The following is a 26416-nucleotide window of genomic DNA, read 5'->3' as shown; positions in this document are numbered from 1 at the left end:
TGGGGGGTGGTGGTGTGCAGGGGCTAAGTAGGAAAACTTCTGAATTATCATTTCTTTTCTCAAAAAAGTTCCACTGATGCCACTAAGGGCAGGGCTACATATTACACATAAATGCACGTTAATACCTGCTGGCCACTTATGTTAGTGCAAAGCAGCTCAAGGAGGGAGGAGATCATTTTGGAATGCATTAGTTAAGGGGAGGGGAGGGGAAACAGGATGCTTAACCCTTTCCTGACCCACTTCAACTAAGACCTGCCTTCCGAGGGGTTCCAGGAGCATTTCTGCAAGTGTAAGAACGCACCTGGAACCCAACAGGAAGCAAACCAGCTCAGGGATGAAATCTAGAGGCAGAATGCAGTTGGCAGGGAGAGGGTTAAACACCCTTCCCCTTCTTTGCTTCAAACTGCTCCCCCCATAGCTGATTTTTGCCATACGCCTTATGCAAAGGAATTATTCCTCAGCAATTTTAAACACACATCAGAAGGAAGTGGGAAACGTCCAACGTTCCTTTACTGCCCAAGGAGGAGTGTGCTTCTCCTGCAAAACCTCCTGGGCATTTGGCCTCCATATCTGTAGAACTGGGAGAGGTTATTGAAAGTGGCACGTCTACAGTTGCAAGGGGTGGAGGCGAAGGAGAACAAATGCATTTAGAATGTAAGTAGGAGGGCCAAGATCTGCAGCAAGGCCCTACAGGACTCGCTCTTGGGTCTATTTATGGTTGGATGGGAGAGTAAGCCAGGCATTTTTTGAAGCATTTGCAAGGGCTGCTGTACTTGGCACCATTGCTATATAGAGCAAGGCCAACACAGGGTTAACAGCCACCCCCCTTTTTTAAAATGGTTTATCAAAGGGAATTTGCACTGTTGGCCTGCATAGCTGGGCCACAAGCCCATTCAAACAGCTCAGCCAGAGTCTCCAAAAAGTCTACAGTGCCCCCTTGTTTCCAGGGCATCCAAGGGACCCCGAGTCCAGCTGCCCCCCCCCACCTTGGCACCGTACAGGGAAGGTAGATGTGTGCTGAATTCCTCAGCCACAGGTAAACCCAACCCAGTTCTGGGCACTCCTTACCTGGGCCAAGATGAAAACCTGGCCTCCTCCCCCCCATCTCAATGGCCCCGTGGAACCAGGAAGAAGAGGGACTCCTGGAAGGGGCTTTAGCCAGGCCAAGCTGCCACGGGCGACTTTGCTGCCGCAGCAGCAGGGAGAAAGGTGAGCCCCAACACAGGGCAGCCTTGCCTTGGAAGGACAGCGGAGAAAGGAGCAGCCAAGACTGCGATCCAACAGGGTGCGGGCAGAGGAGGCTGCGCCTGAATCCTGTGGGTCTGTGAGAGCCCAGCTTAAAAAACATGGGGGAGATCAAGAGGGAGAGGACACAGAGGACAGAAACGGGTAGCTGGGTGGATGAGAATGGGCAGGTAGGACTCAGACTAGGCCCTCCCAAGGGGGGGGGGGAGAGAAAATATTAATATTTCACTAAATGACCCAAAAAGAAAAAAAGGGAGGAGACTTCCTCCTCCGGCCCTGACTTGCCACCGCAAAGCCAGAATTTGCTTGGAAGGTTAAAGCGGTGTTTTGGGTGGCATGCAAAGGGGATGCCCCCAACAGCAATAGAAAGCTTCGGTCAACAGAAAGGCTCTGTGAGAACCTCAGAATCGCCCGGCTGGAGAGGCAAGAAGGTGCACTGGGTCTAGGGTGGCCAAGAGGGCTTGTTTGTGCCCAGCAAGCAGTGCTCAAAAGGTCTCCTGCCGCTAAAGAGAGGCTCCGCTGAGTTCACCTCCAGGAAAGCTTGGAGGAAAGAAAAGACAGTTGGTCAAAGCGGGTCCTGTGTTCAAGTTCTGCTCCAGAAAGGAAGAGCTGCCTTTGCTCGCCGCAGCATGTTCTTCTCGCAAACAAATCTTCTCCAAGGCGTGGCTCTTCTGGGCCCCCCGGCAGTGGCAGCAAAGTCCGCCCGAGGGCAAAGGCTTCACATGGTGGCCGGCCCTTCGGAGATCTCTTCTAATCGTCGCTCAATCATTACACGCAGGACAGAATACCTGAAAAAATAAGCAGTGTCTTACAGCTTAAAAGGAAAAGGGTGTGCACCCCAGACCTTTGTGGTGAGGATAGAGCAGCTCGACACCAGCCTTCTCCACTGGGGAGTCAGCGCGGTGTAGCGGTTAAAGAGTGCTGGACTAGGACCTGGGAGACCAGGGTTCGAATCCCCCCCTTGGTCACTGCCTCTCAGCCTAACCTACCTCGCAGGAATGTTGCGAGGATAACATGAAGGAGGAGGGAGAAGTGCAGCCTTGAGCTCCTTGGAGAAAATGTGGGGTACAAATGTAATAATAAAGAAAACTGGCGTCCTTCAGATGTTTGGGCTACAACAGCGCAGCTGGGTGGAGATGCTGGGGCTGCTAGGAGCTGTAGTCCAACTTGGTTGGAGGGCACCAGGTTGGCCAAGGCTGCTCTGCATCTTAAGCATCAATTTCAAGCAATTCCCACAGAAACATCCCCAGACTGGGCCCTTAAATATATATATATATATATATATATTCAAAAAGAACTGTGCTTTGAGGACTGGAATCCCCAGTTGCTGCGTCCCAGGGAAGGAAGGGCTTACTTCTGTTTTAGTTTCTTGACTTCACGATCTTCTTCCTCTTTGAGTTTCTGAATGAAGCTTTTCAGGACAGGCATTTCAAACTTGATGTATTGAGCAACCTGCCCAGGCAAAAAGAAAACAGAAAGGTGATGGGACACGCCACCCCTGCGAGGCTTGCACAGAGAAGAGCTTGAGAAACACACATCTCCCGGCTTGAGGCTGGGACCGGCCCTGCTCAGCTACCCACGACGGTGTATGCAAAGACCTCAGCACCCTCTTCTAGCGCAAAGGGAAACAGGATTGCTGTGGGTGAAGCCCGGAAACTTTCTATTTGCGTGCATTTCTTAAGGACAAACAGAAGCATAGCTATCAACTTCTCCCTTTCCTTGTGAGGAATCCTATTCGGAATAAGGGAATTTCCCTTTAAAAAAGGGAAAAGTTGACAGCTATGAACAGCAGTCGACAGTTCTCCTGTTTAACACCAGGGCAGGAGGAGAATCAGGATCAGGACTGAGGTGTGTGAGGAGGGAAAGTTAACCCTTTCCCTCATTCCTATTAAAAGAATCACTTTCTAACCGCTTGCAACACACTTCCAAATATCCCACCAGGCATAGCTGTCAACCTTCCCTTTTTTTTGCGGGAAATATAATACTGATAGGGGAATTTCACACAAAAAAAGGAAGGTTGACAGCTATGCCACCAGGACCAAATGACACTTGGGGAGAAACTGAGGGTGGGAGAGATTTTGCCGAGACCCCAATAGAGGAAAGACAGTGGAAGCATGAAATCTCCTCTCCCCAGAACCTGCAGCCCCAACCCCGACTCCCTCCCCTATTCTCAGCTGTTATTCAAAACAGACAAGTTAAATGCAACATGTATGGCCCAGGTTTCGGCCCCCATGCCACCCAGTTAACAGAGAACAGCTGATCTGCTTGCAACGGGTTCAACATGACCACTGGGTGGAAGCAGAGAGGTGCGTCTGATCTCATCCAGGAGCTGCACCCAGGGCCATAATCGGCTAAAAATAAGTCCATAAATATGTCTATAAATAAAAATACTGATCATTGTATCATAAGAAAAGGTTTTTACCGTATTTTTTGCTCCATAGGGTGCACTGGACCATAGGGTGCACCTCGTTTTTAGAGGAGGAAACAAGAAAAAAAATATTTTTCTGGTTTTCCTCCTCTAAAAGCCCTGTTTTTTTTGAGGATCAGCTAAAAGTTTTGCTTTTATAGGGTTCAACTCACATTTCTGCAGCTTCTAAGGGAAAGGGAGCCTTTTCTACAGTTTCCAGACAGATAATCTAATCAGCCAGTCACATGTAGCTGGGGAAACAAACAACCTCCCTCTGCAGCACATTCAACAATGGAGGGCGGGGCTGAAAGGCAGGCGGGGCTGAAAGGCAGCCGGGGTCTCTTATCTCTCTCCCGATCTCTTACTGATCAGCTGCTGAGCGGGGTCCTTTCAACACCCCCTTTTCTCTTTGTAACATAAAAAGCATGATCCTCTTTTGGCCCCTGGGCAATTCAGCTCCAGGGACCACCATTCGCTCCATAAGACGCACAGATATTCCCCCTTACTTTTCAGGAGGGAAAAGTGCGTCTTATGGAGCGAAAAATACGGTAAATAGAGGGTGGATTGAATGGGAGGAGGGGGCGGGTTGGAGGATAGGTGGAAAGAAGAGTTAATTTGTCCATGGCTAGGGGGCGCGATCTGGACGTTTTTGCCAGGGGTGCAAGATCGCCTAGCTACGGCTCTGGCTGCACCCAACGCAAAGGGCAGACCCACCTTCCTTTTGCATCTCGCTCACAGAACAGACCTCTGCAAATGCTGCAGGGAAGGTCTGTTGGCTCAAAGGGCGTTTGACCACATTGGGGAGGGAGGAGGACACCCGAACAGCAGTCCTTCCTTCTCCCACACAAACACCGTCATCTTTCACTTCCTCCCTTTCCTGTGCCGGAATCTGGTTTGCAAAAGGTAAGTCACAGCAGAGGCTGAGGGCTCCAGGTGCAGACGCCAAGGGTTCATTGAGGGGGGGGGCGGCGGCAGCAGAGGGGAAGCGCAGCAGCACGGCTCTGGTTGGGTCCAGGCCCCAATGTAGTAGCGCCATTTTGTGGTGGCCTTGTGGGAAATTAAGAGATCCAGCTGCCCACATCTCTGGTGACAGGACTGGGTAAGCACGAGAAACTGCTCTGGGACGCTGACGCTGGGCTGGCACACAGCGAACCAAGAAAACCAGAGCCTGCTGGATCAGGCCAACAGACCCCCCCCCCCCCGAGTCCAGCATCCTGTTCTCACAAAGGCCAACCAGATGCCCCCTTGGGAAGCAGGACCTGAGCGCACCAGAACCCTGCCCACCTGTGGTTTCCAGCAACGGGCATATCCATGGCATGGTGCCTCTGAACGTGGCAGCAGACCATAGCCATCCTGGCTAGGAGTCATTGGTAGCCCTTTCCTCCATGAATTTGTCTACCCTTCTTTTAAAGCCATCTAGGATGGTGGCCATCACTGCCTCCTGGGGCATGGAAAAATCCCTTCTTTTATCTCTCCTGAACCAACAATCAGCTTGAATCATAGAATCATAGAGCTGATATATGATGTCTTAAGCACTGGGGGGGGGGTAGGGAAGGGACTCCTGTTTGCAGGATGAGCACCTCTCCTCTCATCTGCTGGGTAGGAAGATCATAATAGGCCTTCCCCTTCCCACATACTCATCAAAGACCCCCTCCTCTGTTACATATATACCACACGGATTCTTTTGCTACTTGCAGGACTCTCTGGCCAAAGGGCCTGTACATACAGTGGGGATGACTGTGAAACTATTCATAGAATCATAGAATCACAGAGTTGGAAGAGACCACAAGGGCCATCCAGTCCAACCCCCTGCCAAGCAGGAAACACCATCAAAGCATTCCTGACATATGGCTGCCAAGCCTCCGCTTAAAGACCTCCAAAGAAGGAGACTCCACCACACTCCTTGGCAGCAAATTCCACTGTCAAACAGATCTTACTGTCAGGAAGTTCTTCCTAATGTTTAGGTGGAATCTTCTTTCTTGTAGTTTGAATCCATTGCCCCGTGTCCGTTTCTCTGGAGCAGCAGAAAACAACCATTCTCCCTCCTCTATATGACATCCTTTTATACATTTGAACATGGCTATCCTATCACCCCTGAGTGGCAGCCTGGCAGTTCTAGCATTAGAGGCAGAAAAACCTGCCAACTTCTACCAGGTCACCTCTTCCTCGGCTTTTCCCCCAGCCCCAAACGCTGCCCCCTTTCCCCACAGGGAAGCTGCTCCACCAAACCCCTTGATCATTTCACCTGCCCTTCTCTGAACTGAAATGGGATTCCACTGCAAAGCAGCAACTCACATCGTAAGTGACTTCCTCCACCTGGTCCTTTTCCATCAAGAACACCTTGGAAACTTGTTCGCAGGGTCCCTGCAGAATCCGAGCGATCAGTGGGTAATCTGTCACCTTTAACTTCTGCTTTTCTGCGTGAAACAGGGAGTGTGGATAAGGCACTGAAGAGGACAACGCAGGGACCCCTAAATTCACCCTGTTGCCCCAGACACAGAGGGGGGGGGGAACAGCAGCAGCGGCAAGCTCAACCAAGCAAGAACTTTTTGAGAAGCATCCAAGCAGGAGGTGGGGGCCGTTTTATGACCCAAGGGCCACATTGATCCATAGTCCATTCCTCCTGGGGCCTTATGTCAAGAGTGGCTGTGGCCAAGTGTACAAATGGGTGGGCGGGAACTGTAGCTCTCAAGGCTACCTGTGAAAAGATTTTCCCACCAGCTACTTCACACCGTTTTCAATTATTTTTATCATCCATCTGCAGGAGCGTCGTTGGCCGTTCCCTGAGTTGGTGAGGCTCGTTTAACAACAACAAGAAACCGAACCTTTAGTGTCATTGGCCCAGTCCTGTGGAACGCCCTGCCACTAGAGATTCAGCAGGCACCTTCTGTGCCAACTTTTAAATGCCTGCTGAAAACATGTCTATTCCACCAGGCCTATGCAGGCAAGTAAGAATACATCATTCCACAATGGTTAATTGATGTCTGTTTTTAACTTTAAAAATTTTTCCCAGTGGTTTTCTTGTATGCTTTTAGGTTGCTTTTAGGGCACAAGGAGAAGGGGACGACAGAGGATGAGATGGTTGGACAGTGTTCTCGAAGTGACTGGCATGAGTTTGGCCAAACTGCGGGAGGCAGTGAAGGATAGGCATGCCTGGCGTGCTCTGGTCCATGGGGTCACGAAGAGTCGGACACGACTGAACGACTGAACAACAACAACAAGGTTGCTGCTGTTGTAAACCACTTTGGTATTTTATGATATAGCGGTATACAAATAAATAAAATATTTTTAAAAATCCATTTTAAAACATGTTTTAAATGCACAAATGGGGGGGGGATTTGAGGCAGGCGAAGTTAACAGCTGGGGTGGGCTTAACTCATCCCCCCCCCCACACTGTGGCATCATAATTAGGCAGGTGACCCATGGCTTAAATCCATAACTGCTTAGCTGCACCATAGCCCTATCGAAACCAGCACACAATACACCATGGACAATATGGAGAGATGCAAAATATGGATTATGAAATAACATGCAGTTGAAAATGTTGACAATAAGATCCATGGAGGGGATAGTGGGAAGTCTGGAGATTCAGAAAAATCTCTAAATATGGTTATGTAATTGGTATTGCTATAACTTTATGCTTGTAAAATCAAATAAAAAATATTATTTTTTAAATAAAAGAAACCAGCGAACAATAACAGCCTGCTCACCTCCACTGGTGTGAACAATGTACAAGGCGAACTCCTCTGCTGAGTTCTCAATCTGAACACAGAAAAAATAAAACACGGAAACGATAAAACTCTCTCTCTCTCTCTCTCTCTCTCTCTCTCTCACCCACACACTCACACACCACAAGGTTTTCAGGTTGACCAAGATAACCAAGGGTCTGGAAACCAAGCCTTATGAGGAACGGTTGATGGAGCTGGGCATGTTTAGCCTGGTAAATGGAAGACTGAGAGGAGATATCATGGCCATATTCAAATACGCTGGAGGGCAGCCACAGCAGAGACAGAGCCAGCCTGTTTTCTGCTGCTCCGAAAGGGAGGACCCAAACCAATGGATTCAAATGACAAGAAAGGAGATTCCAATTAAACACCAGGAAGAATTTTCTGGCGGTACGAGATGTTCCAACAGTGGAATGGACTATCTCAGAAGGTGGTGGACTCTCCTTCATGGGAGGCTGGATGGCCATCTGTCAGCGGTTCTTTAGCTGTGATTCCTGTAATTCAGCGGGCTGGGCTAGATCAGGGTTTCCCAAACTTGGGTCTCCAGCTGTTTTTGGACTACAATTCCAATCACCCCTGACTACTGGTCCTGTTAGCTAGGGATGATTGGAGTTGTAGTCCAAAAACAGCTAGAGATCTGAGTTTGGGAAACTCTGGGCTAGATGACCTTGGGAGTCCCTTCCAACTGTAAAATTCTATGATTCTATAAGGGGAGGCAAGATGGTGCCCAGGCTGATGTCCAGCTCCTGTCAGCCCTAGAGATGAAGTCCTGCAACCTCTGAAGTGCACCATGACCTAGATTGTCTAAGCACTTCTTCCTCTTTCAGGCTTGGTGGGCCTGAGGCTGCCCTTTGGGGCTGTTCATGTTATTTTATTCCACCCCTAGTGAAGCATATCAGCCTCCAGACCAGGGGTAGGCAACCTAAGGCCCATGGGCCACAAGCGGCCCACGTGGGTCATTTAACTGGCCCATGAACCGCCCCCGAACTGAGCTGCCCACTTGGCGAGTCCCCGTGCACTGCGCTAAACAGTCACAGCACAGTGTGGGGACTTGCTTCCGTGGCGCCGGAAATCGCGTCTGTGCAGATGCAGACACCAGAAATCACGGGCGGGCGATCCGGCCCACGGAGGCGAGGTAAACGTTGCCGACCCCTGCTCCAGACCCAGTCCAAGAGTAGGCAGCTGTGACAGCAGGCAGCTCACTGGTGCCATCAAGAGTGGGAGACACAGGTATACAACCTATGGCCACCTTCACCAACCTGGGGGCTCTCCATGGTACGACTCCCATCAGCCCCAGGCAGCACGACTATTTTGGACTACAACTCCCATCAGTCCCAACCAGCACTGTCATATGAAGCTGAGTCGGATGGGAGTTGTAGTCCAAAATAGATGGAGGTCCCGAGGCTGGGGACTGCAATCCTACTCCACAAGCCCCATGGAAATGGACCAGAGTTGGATAGGGGCCCAGAAGGAGAGGACCGACCGCTGGGAGACTTTTCCAGCTCAGACTGGACAGCCAGTCCAAAACGTTGCAGCAAAACGTGCCTTGAACTTGTTAAGCAGAAGCTTGAGAACTTGAGGCGTCGTCATGGTGCTGTTGATGCGGACATTCGTGATGGAGCCGTAGGCAGGCGTGAAAACCGATGTCTGCGGAGAGGAGCAGAAAGGCATCAGAAGGACGGAGGACAAGGCCGTCTAGACAAGCGGAAACACTGGAGGCCCACAGAAACACAGAGGAAAGGTGTGAGCCATGTATTGGGGGAGGAGGCGGAGCTAACTCCATGCCAGATTAGAAACTATGGAAGATCTTATTGAGCTCATCGTTTGGATTGATTTGTTGCAGTCGTTGGCTTTATTAAAAGACTACTGTGCTTGATATTATAGGGATTGCCAGTGTTTCTTGATTCGTAATACTGCCATGATCCTTGTGAACTGCTCAGAGCTCAACATTTGTCGCTGGAAACGCAGAATGCAAAGGTTAAATCAAATCAAAATCAAATCAAGAAAGAGGAGTTGGGGGACATGGTGGAGGGAAAAGAACAACTGCTGGCAAGAGGACTGACTACAGGCATCAAAGAACTTCAAAAATTAACTGGGAAATGGTCATACATTCCAGAGCAAATATTATGGAGCTTTTGAATTCTCACATTGCCAGCGTTCTGTAGTTTTATACATATCGTATTTTTCCGTGTATAACACGCCCCTGTGTATATTTTCGGGGACTCAAAATTAAGAAAATGGGGGGAAATTGCCCAGAGTTGTTGAGATTTTGGGGGGGGGGGTTGCCCAGAGTTGTTGAGCTTTTTGGGCGCCAAAATTCACTCACCCGCCAGACCGACTGTGGCTATCGCGTGCGAACCAACCTATCATCTGCCCACTCACTGACAGCAGCCACCCCAATTGTACACCCAATTACTACAGTAGCAGCCTATCGGCAGCAGCCTTTGCCACGGCCACCAATCATGCCCAATCACTCCTGACAAGCTCCTGTTCGTGTCAGCAACCAATCCCCCGTCCCAACAATGCGCTGACCGTGTAGACGAGCATCAATTCTGGACATTGTTTTAGCAGGAAAAAACCTCGTCTTATATACGAAAAAGTATGGTACATGGCCACCAAACTCTGCTAAGTGAAAGCCAGAATGTGGTGTAGTGAAAATCGCTGAAACGAGGGGGAATGGACTTTAATGATTATGTAAAAAGTAAGGCTAAGCGCATGAAGTGAATACAGGAAAAAAAACTAAAGAACTATACAAGACCTTAACGGGATGCCGGCTACAAACCTCGTTTCACTGAACTATTCAGTTTCCTCAGAAGGAAATAAAGATATTTAAATGACTAAGGTTCAAACGCAAAAAGTAGCAGTAATAAAGGTTTGAAAACACGACTGTAAAAGTTCTAGTACTGCATTTACCAAGAAGGTTTGAAAACCTAACTGGTTAAGGCCTCAAGAGTAAAGATTCTGATACTGTATTTACAAAAAAGGTTAGAAAACCTAGATTGCACAAATTCAAAACGAGCTGTTTTAGTTTCTTTCTTAAGGTGTCCGTGTTTGCCTCTTGAGTCTTATGTTTGTAAATGACAAACCATCTGAAATCCGTTGCCTTATGTTTAGCGTCTAAAAAGAGAGATGTAAGAGGTGCTTCTATAATCTTATTCAGAATGTGATTCTTATGCTCTAGTATCCTGATTTTAACTGTTCTAGTAGTACTGCCCACGTACCATAGGCCGCAAGTACACTGAATCACATATACTACCCCACAGGAATTGCAGTTTGTAAATGCTTCAAGTTTGATGGTGCTGTCATTGCCTCTCAGCCTAACCTACCTCACAAGGTTGTTGTGGGGATTAAATGGGGTGGGGGGTGGGGAGAAGAACCACGTATTCCCCCTTGAACTCCTTGGAGCAAAATGCCAGAGATACATGATAAAGCAAATAATAAATAGATGCTAGCTTCCCTTTAAAACAAAACAAAAGAAGCCTGCCTCAACAATTCACTGGTAGGCCCCAAGAGCTACATTCTCCACCTGGATCCGTCCCTAAATCAAGATGCTCCGGCGCCTGAGGGAGACCCTCCATGGGAGACTCACTTTGTGGTTGTAGAAATGCCCGTTGATGGAGAAGCGGTGCCGCCTGATCCTCCGCTGCTCACTCGGGGTGCGGAGAGTCCCCCTGCGGCGCATGCCCACATCGCTCCGTGTCCGCATCAGCTGTGGCGCTTCTTCTTGCTGGGCTTTGAGATCGTTGTCATCTGAAACGGAGGACAAAGGAGAGGTGCGTCAAGAGAAGCTGACCTCCTCCAAAGAAATCCCAAACACCTGTATCTTAAAAGTTTTCAAAAAGAGAGGCCAGACTTCATCCTCTTGACACAGCCAGGGGTCTGAACTGCAGGTAAAGGACCAGGAATCAGCAATGCTCTTGAATACCAGGTGCTGGAAACTGCAGGAAGAGAGAGGTCGGTCTCTTATGAGAAACAGGCAAGCAGGATATGAGCACAACGGTGTGGCGGTTCGCTCAACCTGCACAGGCCCCCCAGACGTTTAACGGTCCGTTGATACCTGCGCTCACCACTTTGTTAATCAACCGCTGCCACCAACCAGTCTGCCTGGTATTTACTTCACTCAGTTCAGTCAAGGAGAATATTGGAACAAAACTGTTTTATTTGAAGTTTAGTACATAAGCACGTGGTTTCTGAATAAACAGTTCTTTCTTGGTTGTGTTCTTGTTAACAACAGTGCCCAACGATTTCTCCCACCCCTGTTCCTACTCCTTCCCTTGCCACCCTCCTTCCAACCTCTCAATACCCACAACAAGCCCCAAGACAAAGACCAAGACCCTGAGAAAAGCCCAGCCCAAAGACCCCCTTCCTTCCCTGGGAGGGGTTTATATAGCCCACATAACTCCGCCCCCTAAAGGTTCTTACTGGTTATTCCTTTTAACTCCTTCTATGCCATTCCTAAGTTTGGGTGATCGCCACAAACGGGCACCTGGTTGGCCACTGTAAGAACAGGATGGTGGATTAGGTGGGGCATTGGCCTGATCCAGCAGGCTCTTCTCATGTTCTTACATGACCTTCTCCTGGGATTCCCTCCTTCCCTCTCTGGCATGATAAGGACTCTGCAGGATCAGACCCAAGCCACATGTGCCCAACCAGGTGCTTCTGGGAAGCCCACAAACAAGATGTTCAGAATCAGGGTACAAATAGGTCACCTTGCCTTCTTTTTCCAATAAGAGAAGCACGTTAGCATGGGGCGTGCTAACAGCTCACAATTTTTACGGACTCTTCCTACTGTGGGGTACTCAGTTTGCAACAAGCAGAACTTGCATGATGCATACAAAGTAGCCCGGTGTTCTACTCACGTGTAAAGGCAATGCGAAAGCGTGCAAAGCTCCATCCGCCTTGCTGCCTTTCACAAGCTGGAGGGCAAACAACTGAAGCACAAAACCTCCTTTATGTGTCGAGCATCTCTTCACAACAGAGAATTGGGGAATATGAGGAAGCGTTTGCCCTCCAGCTTGTGAAAGGGTGAAACTCAGCAGGCTTGTCCTTCTTTATGTGAGGGATGTGGGTGGTGCTGTGGGTTAAACCACAGAGCCTAGGGCTTGTTGATCAGGTTGGCAGTTCGAATCCCCGCGACGGGGTGAGCTCCCGTTGCTTGGTCCCTGCTCCTGCCAACCTAGCAGTTCGAAAGCACGTCAAAGTGCAAGTAGATAAATAGGTACCACTCCAGCGGGAAGGTAAATGGTGTTTCCATGCGCTGCTCTGGTTCACCAGAAGCGGATTAGTCATGCTGGCCACATGACCTGGAAGCTGTACGCCGGCTCCCTCGGCCAGTAAAGCGAGATGAGCGCCGCAACCCCAGAGTTGTCCGCGACTGGACCTAATGGTCAAGGGTCCCTTTACCTTTACCTTTAGGACTCTCAAAGAGGATATGGGAAGCAGGTGCTTTCGGTGAAGGCAGACACTGGAGACATGGAATGCTGCTGTAAGTTTTAAATGAAGGTGTCTGTGAAAGGTTAGGGTTATGGAAGTTCAGCAGCAAGCAGAGAAAACAAGGGAGGGGCGAATACTGAAAATTGTTTCCTGGAAACGCTCCTAGATCCAGCTGCAATTCTGCCAGCACAGCAAATGTTCCTAGTTGCTACAGAAGCCAACAAGTTCCCCTACGTTTTCAAAGAATCGTAGAGTTGGAAGGGAGCCCCAGGGGTCATCAAGCCCAACCCTCTGCAATGCCTGCTGTGAGTTGGAGTGGTGCCACTATCCGGAGATAAAATCCATAGCCAGTGTTTTTACTGTTAGAAGAAGTCAACAATGTGCTATTCACAGACTCCTTTCCTAATCAGGGTGTCTTCGGTTACATTTGTAACGCGTTCCAACCTTCTAGGCCAAGGTCATTTGGATGTCAGCTCCCTAACAGTGTGTATCTGAAGCTTGGGAGAGCACATCTCTGTTTGACACTGTCCTGCCGTGTTGATGCCCCAAATCTTCCTGACGCAGCGCATGTGGAAGGCATTGAGGCGTCGCTCCTGATGGTTGTAAGTTGCCCATGACTCACTGAAGAAGTGTGCATGCACACGATAGCTCATACCAGGAACAAACTCAGTTGGTCTCTAAGGTGCTACTAGAAAGAATTTTCGATTTTGTTTTAATTGTGATCTAACGTGCATTGCAATTTGGCCTCCTGTCTTGCAAACTCTAGGCAGCATCTTAAAAAACAGAGACATCACCTTGCCGACAAAGGTCCGTATAGTTAAAGCTATGGTTTTCCCAGTAGTAATGTATGGAAGTGAGAGCTGGACCATAAAGAAGGCTGATCGCCGTAGAATTGATGCTTTTAATTATGGTGCTGGAGGAGACTCTTGAGAGTCCCATGGACTGCAAAAAGATCAAACTTATCCATTCTGAAGGAAATCAGCCCTGAGTGCTCACTGGAAGGACAGATCCTGAAGTTGAGGCTCCAAGACTTTGGCCACTTCATGAGAAGAGAAGACTCCCTGGAAAAGACCCTGATGTTGGGAAAGATGGAGGGCACAAGGAGAAGGGGACGACAGAGGACGAGATGGTTGGACAGTGTTCTCGAAGCTACTAACATGAGTTTGGCCAAACTGCGGGAGGCAGTGGAAGACAGAAGTGCCTGGCGTGCTCTGGTCCATGGGGTCACGAAGAGTCGGACACAACTAAATGACTAAACAACCTGCAAACTCTGAACATGAAGAACAGAAGAAGAGCCTGGCTGTTGGATCGGGCCTGTGGAGCCCCCTCTGCTTCAGTATCCTGTACTCACAGTTGCCCACCGGATGATTCAGGTGGGGGGACGATGACCCACAGAGAGGATCCGAGCACGAGGGAAACTCTCCCCTCCTGTGATTTCCAGCAACTGGTATCCAGAAGCACTACTGCCTCCAACTGTAGAGGCAGAACACAGTTATCATGGCTAATAGCCATTGATAGCCCTTTCCTCCAAAAAACTGCCCCACCCTGTTTTATTAATACCATCACTGCCTCCTGCAGCAGAGAGTTCCATATGTTAAAGGAAGTTTAAGTCCTGCAGTGTGAAGGACTTTCCTCTGCAGTGGCTGTGAAGGATAATAAGGGGGTCATTGACCCCTGAGCACCCTGTTTTCCATGCCCATATACCATCATTAAAATTATATGGCTAGAAAGAATGTAGTCTTGGACCTGTAAAAGGGTAAAAGGGTATTGGGAAATACTTTATAATGAATTGAAAAAAATGTTTTAAAGCACTTAAAAAAACAACACCAGAGTCTTTTCTGTTGGGGATACCGTATTTTTCGCTCCATAGGACGCACCGGACCATAGGGCGCACCTCATTTTTAGAGGAGGAAACAAGAAAAGTTTTGTTTTGTTTTTGGGGTTTTTTTTAGGATCAGCTAAAGGTTTTGCAGCTTTTTTTGCAAAGGGAAAAGCCCTGGGTGTTTTTTTTAGGATCAGCTAAAGGTTTTGCAGCTTTTTTTTGCAAAGGGAAAAGCCCTGGGTTTTTTTTTTTAGGATCAGATAAAGGTTTTGCAGCTTTTTTTGCAAAGGGGGGAAAGCAAAGCTCCTTTTGCAAAGGGGGAAAAGCAAAGAGGAAAAGCCCCATTTTTATGGGGTTTAACTCACATTTCTGAAAAAATCTTAAGGAAAGGGAGCCATTTCTACTGTTTGTAGACAGATAATCTAATCAGCCAGTCACATGTCCTGGGGAAACAAACAACCTCCCTCTGCAGCACATTCAACAATGGAGGGCGGGGCTGAAAGGGAGCAGGGACTCTTATCTCTCTCCCGATCTCTTGCTGATCAGCTGCTGAGCAGGGTCCTTTCAACACTCCCTTTTCTCTTTGTAAAATAAAAAGCACTATCTGCTTTTGGCCCCTGGGCAATTCAGCTCCAGGGACCACCATTCGCTCCATAAGACGCACAGGTATTTCCCCTTACTTTTTAGGAGGAAAAAAGTGCGTCTTATGGAGCGAAAAATGCGGTAATTCAAATGAAAATTCTCAAGTGTCAAAAAAGGTTATTTATGTATGCCACTTCTGCGGCCCGTGTTTTGTTAGCCCAAAAATGGAAAACGAGCGAGGTCCCAACTAACATACAGAATAAGAGAACAAGAAGAACATAGGTTTAAAGAAGATTGGGAAATGTTTATTGAATATATGGGGGGAAATTGTGTATACTTGAAAACGTTGGCAGCATTAAGATAAATTCAACAGTGTAAACAAGTTTTGATGCTTGTAATAATGGAATACCGAATGGTTTTGTTTATATAAAATATGCAGGGATTTATGTTATGCAAAATGAACCATGGAAAGAGAAGAAGGGAAGTTTTTTGATATTTTAAGGTTGTTCAAATGAATATTCTAAATATAACGACTAGATGTTGGTGCCACCTGGACTTCTCTTGCCTCGCTGAAATGGTCTAACTCAGGTGTCGGCAAAGTTTTTTGAGGCCGGTCTGGTCCACTCCCCGGCAAATCTCTCGGTGGGCTGGAGCATCCGCACCTGCGCTCAAGCTATTTCCGGAGCTCTTCCATCCAGGAAGTGCGCCGGAAATAGCGTGTATGCACGCGTACGGGCGTTCCTCCAGGTGAGCACATGCTATTTCCGGCACTCTTCCAACCCGGAAGTTGGTCCCTGCGGCAAGAAAAAAAAACGATGCCGAGGGGGAAAAAACGGAATCCCCACTCCAATCCACAGAACAGCCGTGGGCCGGTTCCAGGAAGCTCATGGGCCGGAACAGGCCCATGGGCTTAGGTTGCCGACCTCTTGTCTAACTGGCCGCATTTACTCTTTCGCCTGCTAGAAAAAGGGTGAGAGCTCTAGTTCAAGAGCTTCCTCTGAGTGGCTGCTCCTTGAGATGAGAATGTGATGTGGCAGGGAAAGCAGACCCTTGAGCGTTCCTCTAAGATTCCTGGCGTGGACCCAGAACATAATGAAATCCCTCTTAATCCATTTTTAATGGGCTCCTTAAACTCACATTTCAATTTTGGATGTCTCAACCCACCCAAGCCTGCTCCTGTTTCAGATCGGCAACAAGCTGGGTGGCATTGAACAACAAAACCAAAAAAACAGAAACACATCTTAAACATTTGACATAAGACCACCCTGCTGGATCAGGCCAAAGGGGGCCCATCCTGTCCTTACAGTGGCCAACCAGATGCCCCAATGGGAAACCTGCAAGCAGGATTTGAGCACAAGAGCTGCACTCCCATCTCCTATGGCTTCCAGCAACTGGCATTCTGTTTCCGTCTCCTCCATGAGTTTGCCTAAAAATCTTTTGAAGCCATTTAGGTGGGTGACCTCACCGCCTCCTGTGGGAGTGAGTTCCACAGTTTAACAGTCCTCCTGCAAGGGCTTCTCAGCGGATATGCCGACATGTGCAGGGTGTGGCCTGCAACCAATAGACGGGCTCCTCCTCTCCTCACTTTAGGACACTGCTCAGATAAGAGAGATTGGTCAAGAGCACTTTGTTGTTGTTCAGTCGTTCAGTCGTGTCCGACTCTTCGTGACCCCATGGACCAGAGCACACCAGGCACGCCTATCCTTCACTGCCTCTCGCAGTTTGGCCAAACTCATGTTGGTAGCTTCGAGAACACTGCCCAACCATCTCATCCTCTGTCGTCCCCTTCTCCTTGTGCCCTCCATCTTTCCCAACATCAGGGTCTTTTCCAGGGAGTCTTCTCTTCTCATGAGGTGGCCAAAGTACTGGAGCCTCAACTTCAGGATCTGTCCTTCTAGTGAGCACTCAGGCTGATTTCTTTAAGAATGGATAGGTTTGATCTTCTTGCAGTCCATGGGACTCTCAAGAGTCTCCTCCAGCATCAATTCTTCGGCGATCAGCCTTCTTTATGGTCCAGCTCTCACTTCCGTACATTACTACTGGGAAAACCATAGCTTTAACTATACGGACCTTTGTCGGCAAGGTGATGTCTCTGCTTTTTAAGATGCTGTCTAGGTTTGTCAAGAGCACTACTACCAGTCATGGAGGCAAAGCAGAGCCATCATGTGGCACATTATGAAATGAGTCCTGGATGGATCTATTTGGGTGTGGTTGTGTGTCTCTTTCCCCATCAGCCTCAGGAACCCAGGGCTGACAACCCCCCACCCCATTGCCAGCAAGGCAGTACAAAGAGGAAGAGAATTGCATGCCCATGTGTGCCTCTGATGTGCTCAACCGCTTGGATGGCGCACCTAACTTCCTGCCACAGCCTTAGCTGTGTTCTCTGGGAGGGGTGAGCAACACTCCTTTCATCTGGGCATCCCTTCTGAGCTGTTGCACAGAGGTTACAACTTCCTCAAACTTCAGATTTGGAAGGCCACGCTTAAAAAAATAAAATAATGGGCCTGCTGATCTTTGACTGATAAAACTAAGTTTGGATTGGTGCTGGTTTTCATCTCCCAAGTACGGATTGCTAGGCTGCACATCAGTTAATCGTGACGGTATTACTCTGAATGGGTTCCTGAAAACTTGGCGGGGTGTGTGTGGATTTTGCAGCAGAGAAAACTGATAACACTGACAATGCCCTGCTCTTGGCTATGGGGAAGGCAAAACGAGGCAGGCGGGGGACATAATAATAATAATAATAATAATAATAATAATAATAATAATTTATTTATTTATTTATACCCCGCCCATCTGGCTGGGTTTCCCCAGCCACTCTGGGCGGCTTCCAACAGAATGTTAAAATACAATAATCTATTAAACATTAAAAGCTTCCCTAAACAGGGCTGCTTTCAGATGTCTCCTAAAAGTCTGGTAGTTGGTTTTCTCTTTGACATCTGGTGGGAGGGTGTTCCACAGGGCGGGTGCCACTACCGAGAAGGCCCTCAATCACCCACAAGCATCCTCTCTTGCACCATGGAGCCCAAGGGGCTCACTCGTATTCTGGAGTGCTGACAGCAACTGCTTGTGGAGGGCAGCTGGCCAGATAGACAAGAGGGGTACCCTGGCAGCTTCCAACTGGCCCAGGGCTTCCAAACTGACACAGCAAAACATATTCAACCACTGACTGTTGCACATGGAAGAAGAGGGAGACCTCAGCTAGGTAGGGTGGTTTAGTTTTTTGCTTTGCACAAATGTTTCTGAGCAGCAATTTCCATCAGCTATTTTACCTTAAACCCACTAGTCTTCCAAGCAGCGAGTGGGATTAAAATCCTTACTGTAGAAATGCCCAACAGTGGCCCTGCGGCTACAGCAACATGGGGCATTGCCCCTCCCACATTTCCTTCCTGAAGACCCGGACTACTGAAGCGTCCTGTGTGACTCAAAAGCTTGCACCTGGTGTATCAAACACCTGCGACTCCAAATAAATTGGTTGCTTTGCACTTCTTGTCCTGGGGCAACCCGTGCAGATGCTGAGACTTTGATCTATCTAAGCAGGGGTTGCCTGGCTTGCTTTGGTTTTTTAAGGGAAGGGAAAAGAAGAGGAGAGAGGAGGGGTGAGAACGACACAGCCACTTTCTGTTTTGTTAAACAGGAAGGCCAATCTCTGATCAGAGAGCAATGGGTGGTGTGGAGAGCGGGAGAGAGCGCTTCTCCTGTAAATGTTTATTTCTCCATGGCAACTCTGCTTAACAATGACTCCTGTTATTCCCTTTCTAAAGAGAGGAGGGCTGTGTTGCCAAGGAAAAGGGGAACAAAGCTCATTTTCCCACACCACTCAGTGTGTGTGTGTGTGTGTGTGTGTGTGTGTTTCACACTGGTCTCATGAACTCGAGGCTCCTGGGTGCCCCTCGAGGCCAGCATTCTCCTGCCTTCCACAGGGGCCAAACAGACGCCTCTGGCAAAGTCCACAAGCAGGACTTGAGTGCACCCACTCTCTCTGCTTCTGGCCATGGAGGAAGGTAAATGGTACAGGACCCCTGGGCAGTTAAGTCCAGTCAAAGGCAACTATGGGGTTGCAGCGCTCATCTCGCTTTCAGGCCGAGAGAGCCGCCGTTTGTCCACAGACCGCTTTCCAGGTCTAAACCGCGACTAAACTGCTTCTGGCGCAACGGAACACCATGATGGAAGCAAGAGCACACAGAAACACCTTTTACCTTCCCGCCGGAGCTGTGCCTATTTTTCTACTTTCACTGGTGTGCTTTTGGACTGCTAGGTTGGCAGGAGCTGGGACAGAGCAACAGGAGCTCACTCTGTCGCGGGGAATCGAACCGCTGACCTTCCAGGAGGCTCAGTGGTTTAGACCACAGTGCCACCCGCGTCCCTCACATGCCGATCAGCCTTGGCCTCCACAAATCTGTCTCACTTTTTTAAAGCTACCCGGGCCAGAGGCTGTGACTGCATCTGGAAGAGGCAAGTTTAACTCTGAACTGTACGGAGAAGCCATTCCTTTTAAGAAAATAAAGAGAGTTTGCTGGATCAGGCCAAAGGCATCTCACAGTGGCCAGATACCCCAATGGGAAGCCTGCAAGCAGGACCCGAGCGCAAGAGCCCTTTCTCCCCTCCTGTGCTTCCCAGCAACCGGTATTTAGAAGCAATGCCTGCCTCCAACCACGGAGGCAGCCCAAAGCCATCGTGGCTAGTGGGCATCTTTGGTGGCCTGTCCTGAATCTCCCACCTCCGTTCCACGTCATTGACTCCAACTGGTTCCAGTATTAGGAGATAGATTAATGAAATGGTAGAGGGACTCCCAAGGGTCGTCTAGTCCAACCCCCTGTAATCACAGCTGAAGAATCTCCGACAGATGGCTATCCCTATAGCCACTCAGAGGGCGAGAAGGAAGAAAACAAAGGCCCTTAAGTTCTGCCACGCAAAGAAATTGCCGCATGCTCAAAAGCCACAGGTGTGGGCAGTGACCACGACATGTAGCCCTCCCACCTGTCCTGGAAAAATCCACCTTTTTTCCATTAAACGTGGCGTTTTACTTTTTCACTCATAGAGGTGATGGGTTGCTTTCGCCCACAGAAGTTCAGGGATACTCAGAGGCGCACAAGGAACACGACTGGGGTGTTCCTGGTCAACCCAATGTCTGTCCTCAGGCTTTGCCCCCTCCCTCCCCCCAGAAAGTGTCCATAAGTGCAGCCCATTAACTATGTCCCAAATAGCCCAACAGGGACCTTTTAGGCAGCTCCTATTTGCCCCACAGTCCTGTTATGCCTGGCATGTAGAATGTGATCAGTGATGTCCCCCACCCCCACCCCACCCCCCCGCTTTCATAACCCTAGAACAGGGGGCGGCAAGGTTTTCTGGTCATGAGCGGGATCATTCCCACGGAGATCGTCCCTGGGCCGGACATGCACATGTCCGCGGCGCCAGAAATCACTTCTGCGCATGCCCAGACACTGAAAACCATGCCTGCGCAGAAGCTATTTTTGGTGTCTGTGCGTGCACAGATGCCATTTCTGGCACCACTCGGCAAGTCCCCGCGCCGCGCTGCACCACTTTAACGCAGCGCGGGGGGACTTGCCGAGCGGGTGGCTTGGTGAGCAGGCGGCTCGTGGGCCAGTAAAACGGTCTTTATGGGCCACTTCCGGCCCATGGGCCGGAGGTTGCCGACCTCTGCCCTAGAACTAATGAACACCCAGTGAAGTTGAACACTGGAAGAGTCAGGACAGATAAAAGAGAAGACTTCTGCATGCAGTACATTGTTAAACTATGGAACTCCCTCCCCCAGGAGGCAGTGATAGCCCCCAACCTGGGACGCTTTAAAAGAGGATTGGACAAGCTCATGGAGGAGGAGGAGACTCTTGATGGCTAATGGCCACAATGGTTCTGAACAAGAGTTGCTGGAAAGCAGAAGAGGGGAGAGGGCTCTTGTGCTTGGACCCTGCTTGCTGGTTTCTCAGAGGCACCTGGTTGGTCAGTAAGAGAAGTGGACGCTGGACTAGAAGGACCATTGGCCTGATCCAGCAAAGGCTCTTCTAATGTTTGTTGATGCACCACCATCCACATCACAAGAAAACTCTGAAATGTATATTTAGACCAGAGACACGGATTGATTGCTCTGTTCCTTTTAGACACATAATTATGGCACTCCTAGCACAGCGGGTGGCGCTGTGGTCTAAACCACTGAGCCTAGGGCTTGGCAATCGGAAGGTCGGCGGTTCGAATCCCCGCGACGGGGTAAGCTCCCGTTGCTCGGTCCCAGCTCCTGCCAACCTAGCAGTTTGAAAGCACGTCAAGGTGCAAGTAGATAAATAGGTACCACTCCGGCGGGGAGGTAAATGGCGTTTCTGTGCACTACTCTGGTTTCGCCAGAAGCGGCTTAGTCATGCTGGCCACATGACCCGGAAAAACTGTCTGCGGACAAACGCCGGCTCCCTCGGCCAGTAAAGCGAGATGAGCGCCGCAACCCCAGAGTCGTCCACGACTGGACTTAACTGTCAGGGGTCCTTTACCACAGGGTAAGCTCCCAAAAACACAGCTGCACCTTTCAGAAATCGATTTACTACACTTCACAGTGAGTTATTGTCATAGATAAGGATTATGCTCTATTATTGCATTATTTTCAGAAGATGGAGGTCCCCAACTCAGGTGGAGACCCCCCCCCCCAATTCCTTAGCACTGGTAAGAACCCCCAGCATCCTTTACTTCCCCTGCCTTACCAATTCCCCCGTCAATTCCGTCCCCATCTGACGAGGGCTCGGCCTCCGTGACCTGAATGTCTGGTAAGGTTGACGGCTTTATGACTGACCTAAGCAGGGAAGAGACAAAAGAAGAGAATTCGGGACTTAGAAAATACCATGCAAGATTTCCCCAAGTGTTCTAAAAACACAGATTGATGCAAGCAAATTATTGTTTTGTCTGCTCATGTGAACAGTAAACACAGCACAAAATCACAGTGGCAAGTTATGTGAGCATGATGATTCTGTTGTTGTTGTTGTTGTTGTTGTTGCAAGATGCATTTGTTAGCTGTGATTCCTGCACTGCCGGGGGGTTGGACTAGATGACACCTGGGTTCCCTTCCAACTCAACAATTCTATGATTCACCACAGAAGTAGCCAGCATGATCCTCTGCACCCCACTTCAGACACTAATAGATACACGGACACCACAGAGGAAAACACTTTCAAAACATGGTGTCAGAATTGCCCCGAGTCGGACGTTAGGCAGGAAGCAGGGATAAAATTATATGTGAGGCTTAAATATTTTTGAATGCTTTGCTTAGTAAAACAGCTCCCTGCATGCTAAATCTTTTGACCGAGGTGTGCTTATTTTTTACATGCAGGGAAAATTCAAAACTGCAACTGTCCCTGGAGTCTGAAGCTCCACCCTCCAGTCCAGAATCCTACCACCTCCTTCTGTGTAATGTGTAGAATGGATCTGTGCCATGTTAGCGACAGACTCTGGTCACTGCAGATATTACTGAGCATTTCCCAAAGCGTTAAAAACAAAAACAGCAACCAAGAGGCTCTGTTGCCATCCTGACTATAATTTCTACTTACAAAAGCTCTTTATTTATCTGCAACTTGTGATCATGTAGATTACAGTGTTCCACAAGCAGAAATAATCGAGGCCATGGTGCCACTTGTATAGTCTGGGCTGCATATTCTGCAGTTCCCAAGTTGGTTTGTTCATGGGGATCCTAGATGCAGACAGACTAGCCTTGTACTTGTCCACATCTTATCTTCTACCCAAAGAGTACGGGCAGAGAGCAGTGTGAGCCCAGCAGGGGTAGGACTCGAACTCACTCCCCTAAAGCCCAAGTCTACTTCTCCAGTGTTCAGGAAAGTCAATGATATTTTTTCCCATTACAAAAAAAAAAAGTTTATAATTTCCTCAGTTTGTTTCTGGCCCCAATCCACTCCCAGCCTTGTTTCCACACATCAAGGTGCCGCTTTCCTTACCGATATTACACGAGTTCACACCCTCCCTTAAGTCCCTGATCACAGAAAAAGTTAAACCAAAATGGTCACAGTGATAGAATCATACGAGTTGGAATGGACCCCAAAGGGTTATCTAATCCCACCCCCTGAAGGGCAGGCACCCAGGGGCATAGCAAGGTAAATTGGTACCCGGGGGCAAAAAATTGTTTTTGTCACCCCCCCCCCCCCGAGGCATGGGAAGGTCAGGTGGTACTTGGTGCAGAAAATTTCTTGTCAACCCCCCCATTGATTCTCCCCCCCCCCCCGCAAAAATGATTTTACGTTATTTCATATTTTCTTACAAAGGAATAATAACAAGTAATTAAAAAAAACTTTTATTTCTATCCCGCCCTCCCCGGCCAAAGTCGGGCTCAGGGTGGCTAACACCAGATACATAACATTGGTATAAAATCAAACAATAATTAAATTACCTCCTTAAAAACATCTCAAAATCAAATTAAAATCTAATTGGATGGCTTTCCACAGGGTTAGGGTTGGGAACAGTAAAGTGTTCTCTGAACTGAAATTTCAGCCTTCGCGACATAGGAAAACAGCCAAGTGAACAGCTATTTTGGTGGAGGAGGGTCAAGATATTAACCGATACGCATGAAATTTCATATATAGCTATATAATCCCTAGTATAGTAAGATAAGACCTTCGGAGCAGGCATTAAAAAAAATTTTAAAAAATAAATCAAATTTTTTTCCAAAAAAAATTGTTCCTTGATAATTTGTCGCCCCCTCCATTATGGAACCCGGGGTGGCCCACCCCCCGCCCCCCTTGCTACGCCCCTGCAGGCACCACAGCTACAGCATTCCTGGCACAGGGCCACCCACCTCTGCATAAAAACCTCTAATGAAGGAGAGTCCAGCGCCAAACACCTCTTACCATCAGAAAGTTCTTCCTAATGTTTAGTCAGAATCTCCATCTTTGACATTTGAATACATTGGTTCGGGTCTTTGGAGCAGCAGAAAACAAGCTTTCTCCATCTTCTTTGTGACAGCCCTTCAGATATTTGAAGGAGGCCATGATATCTCCTCTCATTCTCCTCTTCTCCGGGTTAAACATACCCAGCTCCTTCAACCGTTCCTCATCAGGCTTGGTTTCCAGACCCTTGATCATCTCGCTCGCCCTCCTCTGCACACGTTCTAGTTTGTCAACCTCCTTCTTATATTGTTGTGTCCAGAACTGGACAAAGGACTCCAGGCGGGGTCTGATCTGACCAAGGCAGAAGAGAGCGGGGCTATGACTTCCCTCGATGGGGACACTCGACTTCTGTTGATGCAGCCTCAAATATCATCAGCTTTCTTTTTTTGCTGTTGCATCACACTTGACCCAAGATTGTGGTCTGCTAAGACCCCTCGATATTTCTCTCACACGCACACACACACTCATGCCCTGCATTGTGTACTGACCCGTGTGCTCCCAGGTTGCAGCCGGAATGCCAGGAGGACGAAGAAGGAGGGGGCCGGATGCGCTGGTTGTCGTCCTGCATCTGCAAGCGGATGGGCCTGCGCAGCCCCCAGGAGATGTTCAGCAAGCCCTCCACGATGAACTCCCCTTCTTCCTAGAGGGCACACGGGAGAAGTGACTGAGGGATGGCCCAGAAGCTGGCCTGCTCCAAGGATGCTGCAGAAAGCTGCCCCAAGGATTCTGGTTCTACCTCCAGAACTGGACTACAGCTCTAACGGAAATGTTGTAGTTGGGGCTGTTTTGGGGAGGGGGGGAGGGGAACACTGTACTTGATTGCTTGTATTTGATTATATGTTGTTCTTATATTCAACAAATAAAATATTTAATAAAAAAATAAATAGAGAAAAGTAATAGGTACTGGTGAGTTGTTCCAATCTAAAGTATTACTTCGGGGTACTATGACCCTGTTTGATACGTTTTGATTTTGAATACCGTATTTTTTGCTCCATAGGGCGCACCTTGTTTTTAGAGGAGGAAACAAGAAAAAAAATATTTTTCTGGTTTTCCTCCTCTAAAAGCCCTGTTTTTTTGAGGATCAGCTAAAAGTTTTGCAGCTTTTTTTTGCAAAGGGGGAAAAGCAAAGCTCCTTTTGCAAAGGGGGAAAAGCAAAGAGGAAAAGCCCCGTTTTTATGGGGTTCAACTCACATTTTTGCAGCTTCTAAAGGAAAGGGAGCCTTTTCTACAGTTTCCAGACAGATAATCAGAATCTCAGAAGCTGGGGAAAGGGGGAGGCCAAAGGAAAATCCCAGAGTCTGGGGGGTGTAAGAGTTTCTGGGCCTTGCACAGCCCAAAAAAATAGTAAAACCGGAATTAAAACTGAAGAGTAAACTCTGCACTGCAATAATTTAAAAAGCATGCACATATGAGCCTTTAGGAGCAGGGTTCTGGTGACGTGGGCGCAGAGTTTCATTTTTGGAATCATGCCCAGGTCACACACCCCTGGTCATAACATTCTCCCCTAACTTGTCTCTGTGTAGAAAGGTCCTCTCACCTCTCGATGCCGGAGCTGCAAGTTCTGGCCTTCGTAGTAGAGGTTGTAGGTCTTCAAGTGCAACAACAGTTCATTTCTGGAAGATGTAAAGTGGAACAAGAGCTGTCAGAAGAGCAAATGGAGGAGTTGTCCGGCTCACTTTGCCACATGCGGCGGCTTTGTCCAAAAGTTGCTGCTTTTTGCTATAAAATGTTTAAGGAAATTGGAGCTGACCCCTGACCCCAAACTTGCTCTACTTTCAGGGCTCTCCTGAGAAGCTTCCAAGGAAAGCCCAAGGTTCCACGGAACATGCTTCTCCAGCCACACATTTCATTGTCCAATCAGAAAATCCCACGCACTTTCTGAGAGTCCTCTCAGAGTCCTTTCTGTTGGGGAGAATTCAGAATGAAATCCCCAGGTGTCAGAAAAGGTTATTTGTGTATGGAACAACTGCGGCCCATGTTTTGTTAGACCCCAAATGGAAAACGAGCGACGTCCCAACCAAAGAAGAACGGCAATTTAAGTTGATAGAAGAACATATGTTTAAAGAAGACTGGAAAACGTTTATTGAATATATGAAATATAATTGCGTACAGCTGAAAATGCTGGCAGCATTAAGATAAATTCAACAGGGTAAATAAGTTTCGATGGACGCAATAATCATGGAATACGGATTGGTATAGTTTTTGTAAAATATGCAGGGTTTTAAGATATGTAAAAGGAACCACAGAAAGAGAAGAAGCGATGTCATTGATATCTCAAGGATGCAAAACAAGTATTTGAAATTGTAAA

At 48.4% G+C, this 26416-nt stretch overlaps 1 protein-coding gene across 1 annotated transcript in view; it reads right to left on the bottom strand.

Moving 5' to 3' along the window:
* Window positions 1-1904: 1904 nt before the first annotated feature.
* The window catches only part of RASSF2 (Ras association domain family member 2), a 42263-nt gene continuing 17751 nt past the window's right edge, over window positions 1905-26416 (bottom strand). Inside the window, exons 3-11 of the mRNA XM_033159178.1 lie at window positions 25646-25721; window positions 24597-24748; window positions 21922-22010; window positions 10967-11127; window positions 8923-9024; window positions 7363-7414; window positions 5948-6069; window positions 2600-2697; window positions 1905-2033 (exon numbers count right to left, since the gene is read on the bottom strand). Coding sequence (XP_033015069.1) covers window positions 1964-2033; window positions 2600-2697; window positions 5948-6069; window positions 7363-7414; window positions 8923-9024; window positions 10967-11127; window positions 21922-22010; window positions 24597-24748; window positions 25646-25721 — 922 coding nt within the window. The 3' untranslated portion in view covers window positions 1905-1963. The remainder of the gene's footprint in view (window positions 2034-2599; window positions 2698-5947; window positions 6070-7362; window positions 7415-8922; window positions 9025-10966; window positions 11128-21921; window positions 22011-24596; window positions 24749-25645; window positions 25722-26416) is intronic.

Source organism: Lacerta agilis, chromosome 8 (genome assembly GCF_009819535.1).
Source record: "Lacerta agilis isolate rLacAgi1 chromosome 8, rLacAgi1.pri, whole genome shotgun sequence".
In the NCBI taxonomy this organism is placed as follows: Eukaryota; Metazoa; Chordata; class Lepidosauria; order Squamata; family Lacertidae; genus Lacerta; species Lacerta agilis.
This window is presented reverse-complemented; position numbering and strand designations above follow the sequence as displayed.